The sequence below is a fragment of the Cyprinodon variegatus genome, unplaced genomic scaffold, assembly GCF_000732505.1.
Source record: "Cyprinodon variegatus isolate N-32 unplaced genomic scaffold, C_variegatus-1.0 Scaffold646, whole genome shotgun sequence".
NCBI classification, from domain to species: Eukaryota; Metazoa; Chordata; class Actinopteri; order Cyprinodontiformes; family Cyprinodontidae; genus Cyprinodon; species Cyprinodon variegatus.
The window spans coordinates 194,698-205,675 of NW_015151099.1; the positions used below are offsets into that span (position 1 = coordinate 194,698).

General features: G+C 43.8%; 2 protein-coding genes across 3 annotated transcripts in view; both read right to left on the reverse strand.

Moving 5' to 3' along the window:
* The window catches only part of bcar1 (breast cancer anti-estrogen resistance 1), an 88,304-nt gene extending 85,597 nt beyond the window's left edge, over positions 1-2,707 (reverse strand). Inside the window, exon 1 of one of the 2 annotated variants that reach the window (XM_015393531.1) lies at positions 2,566-2,707. In XM_015393531.1, coding sequence (XP_015249017.1) covers positions 2,566-2,577 — 12 coding nt within the window. In that variant the 5' untranslated portion in view covers positions 2,578-2,707. The remainder of the gene's footprint in view (positions 1-2,565) is intronic. The other variant, XM_015393529.1, reaches the window with a different exon arrangement.
* A 3,747-nt stretch (positions 2,708-6,454) lies between these two features.
* cfdp1 (craniofacial development protein 1) overlaps positions 6,455-10,978 on the reverse strand; it is a 13,547-nt gene continuing 9,023 nt past the window's right edge. The window contains exons 6-7 of the mRNA XM_015393532.1: positions 8,276-8,434; positions 6,455-6,931 (exon numbers count right to left, since the gene is read on the reverse strand). Of these exons, the coding sequence (XP_015249018.1) occupies positions 6,841-6,931; positions 8,276-8,434 (250 nt within the window). The 3' untranslated portion in view covers positions 6,455-6,840. The remainder of the gene's footprint in view (positions 6,932-8,275; positions 8,435-10,978) is intronic.

Genomic DNA, 10,978 nt, shown 5'->3' on the forward strand with positions numbered 1-10,978 from the left:
TGCTGCTATAGGCTTAGACTGCTGGAGGACATAGGGACCCCTTTTTCATCATTCTATCTCTATTCTCCCACTCTGCAGAATCTGTAGTTGACATTGAAAAATCTGAAGTTATTAATGCTAGCAACTTATTTTAGAAGAATTTCTCTATAGAAAGGTGTGGAAAAACAAAAATTGGATCATGTTTGATCAACTTGAACAGAAGTGGAAAAGTGGGCGTCGCCCTCTGAACTTTCAGTTAACAGCACTACTGCCACCTAGAGGGCTGGAGTGAGAAAGCCAGCATCTTGCTTCTGTGGATGTGAGAAAAACAGAGACCTCTGATTTGAAAAATTTGTTTTGTTAAGCTGTGGTTAGATTTCAAATGCAGTTGATTAGAGGGGTTATCAACTGCAGGTCAGATAACTAACTACTAACCATAACTTCTGAACAAAACACAAAATTAAAGGAAGAAAATAAATCCATGTTGTGTCTTAACCTCTCAAAGCCCACCGGGTCACCGGGGAACCGTTTTAAAGGGTTTACAATTAATAACTCCGAATGTATGGAAATTACAGCGGTAAAATATTTATCAATATAGGTGTTAGACATTGTTGGAAAGCTTAGATTCTCCACAATTCAACCACCTAGTTAATTTTATGGACACAGCGAGCACCAAAGCACAATTAACACAGATATAGCAGCACGTCAAAATGTACCATGACAAAGAAGCTAAAACAAGCATGTCTTTATTGCTGCTGTTCAAAAAAAGACCTTTTATTTTCAAGAATAAAAAAAACTACTTTGAGTCTTGTTTGAACTGATGCAGCTTGGGTGTTTTACTCACTAAATTTCCATGTATATATTCAAAAACTAGAGGGTGTTAGCTTTTAAATGATGTATAACACATGTAATTTGGGCTCACAGTTCCTCAGTTATTTGCTTTTCCATTTGGGGATGCAGAATAGGCGAGGATTTCCCAAAATGAGGAGGATGTTAAGAGGTTAAGCAGCATCCTGTCTGCAGTTTATTGCTGCCGACTATAATGACAGAGATTACAGACGATAAACCTTCCTTGGTGCATTAAATGCAAATACTTTGCAATAAAAAACTGACAGACACACACCTGCTTTTCACAGACTTACTGAGGACTTTGCATTGATTTCCATCCATGTTAACAGTTTCTATGGCCTCACCTGATTCACATTAAACTAAACTATGAAGAAGCCCCCCCCAGCACACACATTATCGCCTAGCTATATGTACAGAGGACCATCTATTGACTCCCATTGATTCTCAGTCATTTTTAACCCTTTCTCTGCCCTAACCCTGACATGAACCAGAGCAGGGTGGTGGGGGGGTTACCATTAGGCAATACTAGGCAGTAGCTAGGGCCCCTTGAAACTCTGTTTCCATGTATGGTTAATACAACTATTCCTTATTTCTGCACATTAATTATGTTTTTGATAAAAATCCTTTGGTTAAAATGCCATCAGAATGCTGATAATATTAAGTGTGTCTCAGCCCCCCCATTCAGTGTCCACCATCTTGGATCAGTCCATTTGCTGCACATGTTCAGAAAGGTCCAAACAGACAGCAGCAAACCATTTGAAAACAAACCATGCAAAGAGCAGTGTTGCTAACTTAGCGCTTTAGTCGCTATATTTAGCCACTTTTCAGACCCCTCTAGAACTTTGATTTCTAAAAAGCTCCTAGCGCCAAATCTAGAGACTTTTTTCTGCTACTGGAAACTTTGGAGACAACATCTAAAAGCAGTGAACTCTGCTCACCAGAGCAAGTAGATTGGTAACCCTGCCTCCTGCTCTCCTCTATCTTGTCTGCTGTCATGATTCATGCAGCTATTATTTCATCCAAATGAAAAATGGAGAACAGAGAAGCAGATCATGGCTTGTCTACAGTGAAAAGAAGGACTGGGTTATTTACTTTGGCCTTTTTGGAAACACAGGAAGGAGCAATCAGCTAAGTGAGCTTAGTGCTTGGAAAAAATCTTTCATTCCTTTAGAGACAGCATGAAAAGTCAGCTGAGTACAAAACATAGAGAGGAAAACAAGAAGAAAAGGGACAAGAAGAGAGCGACACAACCTAGAACAGATAATGGATGTCTATTCTATTAACATTTATCTATCTGTAGAATGGGTCTGTTTTATGTGTTGTCTTTTACATTCAGAGGGGCCCCTGCCTGTCTTTGCCTAGGGCCCCACGTTTCCTAAATCCGTCCCTGACCACAGCCATATCCAGTGCATTCCTCTTCCTAAACCTAAATTAAACCAAACCGTTTGCAAAACAGCCCAGGTCCTCACTCTGATCCCAAGACAGCAGCTCACACACACAGATATGAGGAATGTGATAAGGAGGAAGAAAACAAGCTCCAGCAGATCCGAGAGGATCATCAGGGTGCTGACAGGAAGTGTGCAGCAGAGAGGAGATGGTCTGACTGCTCCTATAGAGGCCAGCATGTAGCTGTTAGCCTGGCAGGAGCTGCAGAGCCTCTGCAGGAGCAGCAGCCAGTGCAATGAGAGGAGGTGGGTGTGTTTGCAGGATGCAGCTGATCTGATCAGGGTTACTCACAGGAACGGACATCTTGCTGCTGTCAGTCGTTCCTGCAGACGCCGCTGGATCGTTTTCCTCTTCTTCTATTTGACCGAAAGAGACGGTCTGCAGCTCAGACCTCCATAGAGCAGCAGACCTCCCCCCCTGCTCAGTCTGTCTGTCCCTCTATCCTGCAGCCTCCTCAGGAAGAAGCTGGAAAATGACGCAGCTGGGAGCGCTGCGCTCAGACGCGCTGCTCCGTCTGCTGGCAGCTCCTCCAGGAGGATCCAGTCCAGCCTTAAAGGGGCCGAGCTGCAGAAAGCAGGAGCACCGACTAGGAGAAATAACCCGAGCATTTCCACACTGCAAAAAAGATCTAGAAATGGCTTTAAGTCTAATAAACCTTAATCTGAGCGGGTTAATAAAATTATTTGCCATGGAAATTAGGTTTTTTTTTTGTCTTAAAACAAGATAATTAGATATTATGCACTTGAAATTGTTCCACTGGCAAAGTGTCTCATTTTCCTCCTCAATTCAAGAACAAATGCACTAATTTAAAGAAAAGCGGAGTTTAGATTTTTAACCTTTTAACATCCACCTCATTTTGGGTAATCTTCGCCTATTTTTACCCACATAACTGAGGAGCTAATTAAAAATGGGTGAGTAGAGCACAGACCAAGCTACATTCGTTTAAACATGACTCATGTCTTTTTTGAACAGCAGTAATTAAGTCATTCTTGAGAAAAAGTAGATTTTATTGTATTATATTTGTTCTACATCATGTCAACCACAAAAGCAGACAATTTTAGACCTCTAGCTATAACAGTTCCAGAGCTGTGGGGTTTGGATGTTTTGGCGTCAGCTTGGAGCTGCAATGGCTCCACCTGCTGGTAAAAAATTTTACCGGTGGAATTTTATGCATTACCCCATCTTAAAGCTTTCCTTTTTGATAAAGCTTATAGTTAGGGTGGCTCAGGTTATCCTGAGCTATCTCTTTAGTTATGCTGCTATAGTCTTAGACTGCCGGAGGACATAGGGACCCCTCTTCATCATTCTGCTTCATTCTATCTCTATTCTCCCACTCTGCAGAATCTGTTAGTTCAATCTCTAGCGTTCTGCTCTCTCTGCTTTTTCTCATAGTAGCTTCATCTGGTCTGTTCCTGTTTGGCTGTGACTCCATCCTGGAGAGAAATATCAGCTGTGCTGCTGCCATCAACTCCTTTGTTTCTAGATGTTGGAGCTTGGCCTGTTTTTCAGTGTAGTCCTGTTTCTCTGACTGTGACTAACTGGATGTGCTCTCTTCATCCTCTGACATGGGAGCTGGCTCGGAGCTCGTCTGCCTGGCTGTGTGTTTCCTGGACGGGGCCGCCTGTGGAGCTGGTTGACAGTAGCCTTTTGTATCTATGCTTCTTTTTCTATGTCTGCTTCTGTCTCCTTGAACCCCAGTGGGCCTCAGCAGATGGCCGCTCACACTGAGCCTGGTTCTGCTGGAGGTTTCCTCCTGTTAAAGGGGAGTTTTTCCTCTCCACTGTCGCTACAAGCATGCTTAGTGTGAGGGATTGCTGAAGAGTCAATGAGTCGATGCAATCAGCTGGTTTTCCTTAGATAGAAAACTTTGAATCAATCTGACTGGATGATCTGGTGAACTGGAAAACTGGAATTAGAAATTCTAGGAACCACTATTAAACTATATATATATATATATATATATATGTGAATTACGCTCTAATCTGTATTTACTGATCCATCGTTACTAAATTTTAATTTAACAAACTGGATCTTCTTGTCATTCTTTTTCCTGTTTGGTATAATTGGAATTGCGGAGCTAAAAAATAGCTCAGCTCCGTATTTTGACTGTGAAGGATGGAGGAGTAGCGGTGGATGTGGAGCAGCTCTCATTGGTCAACATGACAAGTACTTGGCACGACGTAGGTGAGCGGGGCGGAGCGCTGGAGTATGTGGAATTTGGGGGTGAGCTGCCATTACTCCACTGCTCCTGCCAGCCTGCACTTCTTCCTTCCAACTGATCTCAGTATAAGCGGCGTCTTCCTCAGTCGTTTGATCGCCTCTCTTCAGAATGCCTTTTCATTTAGAAACAATAAAAAGGCTTTAAAAACCACATCTCATAGCCTTGGTTTTCTCAGCTCCACTGAGGAAGAGCTTGTTGAGATGAAGATAATTTTTAAATGAGACGGAATGGAGACGAAGGTCAGACCTGCTGAAGCTGATCCTATTTCTCATGGAGGAAAAACAATCAGTTCAGGAGATCTGGTCTGAAATGGTTTTAATTCTGATCAAACATGAATAAAATCTATAAAACCCTAAAAGTTTCCTGTGCCAGGTGAGACGTCCCTCTGCCTGGCTGTGGACGGAGGGTCTGTGCTCTCAGGACGCCTCCGCCTGCAGACAGCCTGTCGTCATGTAGATGCAGAGTTTTCCTGCTTCTTCCTCATAACCTCCTTCGTTATGTGGAAGAAGCTCCTGAAGCATTTCTAGGTTCAAATTAGCAGCAGTTTGCTTGTTTGAAAAGAAAAAAGTGAAGCTTGAAGTTTTTTTAATGAAAGCTTTTATTGCCAAAGACACAAACCTGGAACCACTGGAAGTTTATTCCAAACTGATGTATTTGTTCTGAGGGAGCAGAAACCAATCGGGTAACCAGGAAAACGCCATTTCTAACCATGCCAGCTGTGACGGAGCTTCACTGAGGATCGACATCCATGCTGCCTGGAGTCCCTGGTTCTCCTCACAAACTGTGGCTCTGACATCAGAGGAAGGTCTGGGGACGGCTTTAACATAAAAAAAACAATGAATTCTGGTTCTAAAGGAACCGTGGGCCGAGGAAGATGATCGTCTGGTCAGGAGAAACGTCTCCATGTCAGGATGTTCAATAAGTAACGCCCCCGACCTACGGCAGAAAAACAGGAATCTGACCTTTTTTGATAAACCCCATTTTAAACACTGAATTTTGCTACACATTAAATTTCTCACACTAAATTTATATCTAGTGAAAATTCACCTTCAAAAAAATCCCGGATAAAAACAGTGTAAGGAATTCAATGTGTAAAAATATTCTGTTTAAAATGAGGTGTTAAAAGAATTTGTTTAAAATTTGGCGTCCAAAAATGGGCAGATTTCAATGAGACCGTTTTCCTTCCATACTGACCCACTTCTAGTAGTTTGATGTAGCTGAAATCTTGCATATGCAACTATTTATATCTCTGTAGATTAATTAGACAATTCCAGATGTGAACTAATGGTGGATTCTGATTTGCAGGCGTTTTTGTATTTGAAAGGATGTTTCCATGGGAGACTTTTGATCAAATTAAAGTAACTTACGGTGACGACGCCCCATCATACGACCTTGCAACATCTTTTACAAGGTCAGATGATGGAGCATCATCACTAAGTCTCCCGTGGTGGGCGACCTTTCAAATACACAAACAGCTGACTCAGTTCAAACGCCTGTAAATCAGAAACCGCAGTTACTTCACAGCTGGAATTGTCCAATTAATCTATAGAGATATAAACAGTTGTAGGTGCAAATGTTCAGCTTGCTCTAACAACAGGAAGTGGGTCGGGGGCAGGACTTATTGAATGGTCCTCGTTCAGGAGCTAAAACCAGGGAAACTCTGCAGCCAGCGGCTCCAAACAGAAAAACATTGAATAACTGGGCGACAGAAAGGTTAGCGGTGTTAGCAGCGCCGCGGTACCAGAGTCATTCCTAAATACATGGATACCGTTGCCCTAATCATCATCATCATCATCATCATCATCCTCCTGATGGAGCGGTCAGTGCCACGCTGGTTCTGAGGCGGCCCGCCGAGGAGGAAGACGTTTAAACATCCAGAGAGCAAATGTTTGGATCACTTTAAAAGCAAAGAGTCGTTAAATCCACAGATTTAACCTTCAAAGGTCACCGAGCTTTTTAAACATGAGCTGCAGTTTAGGTCCAACCCTCCAGAACAGAGTTCTAATCTAGATCCGCTTCCGGTTCTTCTGGAAGCTCCGACTGTTGTGTGACGATGAGACCCGAAACACGAACCAACAGAAACCAGTTAATGTTTTCATCTGATCCTTGGACGAACGGAGCAGCCATGTTCACACCTGAGCAGCAGGAGACGTTCATCTCTGGCTGGGAGCAGGAAGCAGGCCGAGGCTCCAGGAGCCTATTTATACACCCAGCCTGAAATAGGCAGGAGCCTCAGACCCAGATGGATCTCATTACAGGAGCAGAATCCAACCTGCCAGGAGGAACCAACAATCCCAGGGATTCAGACGCCGCACTGCTCCGTCCGTCTGCGGACCGCCGGCGTGTCATCGCTTCATGTTGCTCAGTCGGACCGCTTTCTCCAGCTCAAACTGCCGATGGTCCACGCGCTCCAGGAAGTTCTTCCGCTCCACATACCTGAAAACACAAAAACTTCAGCCTCACTGACCCATCCGGTTAGAACTGGGCCATATATTAGGGCTATATATGCACCATATATATCACCATGTGTTTAAATGAGCTTCAAAAACAATAGAGTGCAGAAAGTTGCACTGATCATTCAAACTTTTGGTTTAAAATTTAATTTCATTTTGCTTTATTTTAAACAACTTTTCACTAATAATTCTGCCCCATGATGTGTTTGGGTGTCAGTTTTAGACCTTAAACAAGATCCCAGCAAACAGGAAACAAAGCAAAAACACGCAATAATAAATAAAATGCAAAACAAAAAAAACCCCGGCTCTTTTGTGCATAATAAAGAAAGCAGAAAAAAGTTAAAACTAAAAGACCTAAATAAACAAAAAAAAGTGGAAATAAAGTCCAAAAATGAGATCATTATCAGAGCATCTATTAGCGCTTTAGATCTTTACCTGTTGGGAATTTTAAAGAAGCACAAAAAGTAATAAATTTGAGAACATTGCTAAGTTTAGAAAAAGTCTTTAAAACCTGTGAACATCAGCTGTTAGAGCATCTAATAAACATTTAAATAACGTCATAAACAGCGTCTGCGATTTCCCTCCATCTCTTCCTGTTTCTCTCATATGGGATCGATTTTTCAAACGCCGCCATCGGCTTCACAGCTGATTGATTGAACGTTTTAATTGGCGAGCGGTGAGACGCTGACATGCAGAGTTTACAACATTCTTCATTTTGCAGCCAGTGACTTTTTAGGTGCTGGAATAAGTTTATACTTCTGCCCTTTGCAGTAATGGTTTTTGCAACACTTCTTAAAAATTAGCGCCTTTTGATCGCCGTCCTCGGCGTGAAATCCAAACCGCTGCCGTATATCGGTCAGCTGTGACACCTACTGTCGCAATAATTCGTTGGCCGGTTGCTGTAGTTTGCGAGAAAATAATCCTGTTTGGAGGAGGGATTTATGATGCATTCGAAGTGTGTGGAGAAAAATAAGACTGGCAGTGAAATAGATGCAGACGGATTAACGTCGTTATGCGAATTTGCACTTGATGGCTGCGATGGAGTCATTCGTGCTTGGGGAAACTCCAGATACATCGCGTTTATTCGATACATCGCCCAGCCCTACATCCGCTGCTAACGTCATTAAAGGAAAACATTTTTAAAGACTGATCTGCCTTAAATGATTAAACATTAGAGATTTTAGAGCCTTTTACTGAGACTGAGAGAAGGTGACGGACAGGAACCCTCAGCTGACCACGCTGCCTCCTAACGGCTCAGACTCGTCTCCAGCTGGTTTCAGGACGTCCAGCTCTAGGAAGGACTGAATGGGTCCCTGGAGCCTCCTACCCTTCTCTGCCTCTGTTGTGGATGGCCAGTTCCTCGGTGATGCCCTCCTCGGATTTGAAGGCGTCCCAGTCCATCTTGGACTTCTCTAGCGTGCTCATCTTCTGTTTCTTTCCTCCAATCTGACCGAGGATGCTGGACATGCCTGCTGGACGCTTCACACTGCAGAAACAAAGAGAGGGGGACAGGAGAGGTCAGTGACGGGTTCCTGGGCTGAGGGCCCACAGGCTGCAGATCGACAGGCTGAGGGCCCACAGGCTGCAGACTGAAGAAGCATCTGTAGATATCAAAGATGGATCCATCAGTGAGTGAAGGAGCAGCAGGAGATGGAGCTCTCCATCCGGACGGCTTCATTAAGCCTTAATAGCAGTTATTTTTAAAATGACCTCCAACCATGAGAAGCTTTCAGCAGCTACTCTGATGGCTGCTCTGCTCTAAAGATAAACCTGTGAGTTATCATCTCGTAGTAAATCACGCCATTAATGACCCCCCCGTCCTTTTTATTAGCTAGAACTCAACACCAAGAGCTGCTGCAAAGGAGCTACAGCAGGAAAAGAAAAGATGGAGGCAGAGACACATTGTGCAGTTATTGTTTCCAGACAAACGTCCTGATAGAGCATCCACTGTAATCATGGTCTGAAGCTGGTCCCAGACTGAGCATCGGTTTGCTCCGGAAAACATCCACACAGGAAGAGGATTCAAGGCAGGTCAGGAAGTAGAGAGGGCCGTACAGCCACCAGCGCAGTGCTTGTTAATGGCTGGCAGCAGGTGAATCACTGAGGCAAAGCAACAGAAGCCAGGAGTCACTTCAGTCCAACAAANCCACACAGGAAGAGGATTCAAGGCAGGTCAGGAAGTAGAGAGGGCCGTACAGCCACCAGCGCAGTGCTTGTTAATGGCTGGCAGCAGGTGAATAACAGAGGAAGAACAACAGAAGCCAGGAGTCACTTCAGTCCAACAAAAAACATGCAGGAGAGACGGAATCTGTGTAGGAAGGAAGTTCCCTGAAAGTAGGGGTGTAAATCACACCCATCATGGCGATTTGATTCAGTATCGATTTCCTGACCCAACGATTCGATTAATTGGTAAATATTTTTATTTTTTTTTACCTTACAGGCTAGACAATAATTTCAAATAGTCAAATAAATCAATGAAAGCTGTCATATCGTTAGGTATTTTTTGAGAAACAACAGCAAATAACAGAAGTAGAAAAGTTGCACTCCACCTATTCCTATTAAAACCTCATTCACTGAAAAATAATAATACCCCTGCGGTATAGATCCTGAAAGGACTTGCATGAAAAAATACTGCAGAAAATCAGTGATTGCACTGAGGGCAATGCAATACCTTGGCTCCAGACGCTCCACTGCACCTCTTCCAAATTGTAGCTGACCGCAGACAGTGCTGCAGAAAACAACTCGTGAAGTTTGACCCGCTAGAAGAGCAAGGTGCTCGAGAACGCTGGGACCCTCTTTCCACCTGGATCTCCGCTCTTTTTGGCCCTCATGTCCCTCCGTCGTCGGACTAAACTCGCCCCCACTTCCTCGCCGCCTCAGCCGTATCTAGACCCACAGCGTGTAGCTCAGACCACGCTTCAATTTTGAGCATTATTTACAAATGTCTGTGTCAAGCTCACTGCAACACACTGCTGTAAGAGTATAACCAGGAAGCGAGGTAGGAGGGCAAAATAGGTTTAGCGCCACCGCAGCACGGGAGGGAGAATTACATCCAGGAGCAAATGGATAAAAATAGACCGGAGGAAAAAAAAAAACCATGAATCGATACTTTTGCGGACGTGTCGATGCATCGGATCGTCGGCTGTTGGATCGATGCATCGATACAAAACGATTATTATTTACACCCCTAACTGAAAGACTGAGAACTGATCTAAGAACAGGAACAAAATGTCTGGAAATGAAAGGGTTGCTTTCAACCGAGCAGGAAAGGAAAATCATCTGCTAAAGGAATAAGTCAAGTTTCCTGATTGGCTCCATGGAGCTGCTGCTCATTGAATCTAAAGAAAGGGAATCAAACATCCTCCACAGAAACTTTATCCAACAAACCAGGTGAGGGTCTGTGTTTGTCCTGCAGGGTGGAGCCCCGTGTCAGGATTTAAAAAAGCTCAAACTTCAGACAGGAAACACCTTTAGATCAAGTTTTCAAAAAGCAGACGGGTAAGCAGAAGCAAACAGCAGTGGAGACATGGACGTTTTAACCAATGAAAACCAGTGAAACTCATCACAGTTTAACCGAGAAAGGTAGAGAAGATCTATAGAAGCCAAGGCTGCTTCATGGCGGTTCAACACAAGGCAAGGCGGGAGGCCAGTCCACAACCCGGCGGCTCAGAACCCGGCGGCTCAGGGACGGAGGAGGGATGGGCTGATGTCCTTTAATGTTTCTCCAGCCCTGGTCCTTAATGCACACTGCCCTGAAGGTTTTAGATGCTTCTCAGCTTCAACACACCTGATTCAGATGATTGCTGTTCAGCCTGATATTATGCTATTGATTGATAGCAGGTGTGTGAATGCTGGGAAACATCTAAAACCAGGGTTAAAAAACCCTGCTTTAAAGGAATAATACACCCAAAACATGATTAGCCTTCATTTTCTACTGCCCCCCATGCTGAACGACACTCTGGAGTACTTTTTTGATATCTCAAATGCATCTGGAGATCTGGGAGGCTTCTTGCTGTCTGCTGACATTCAA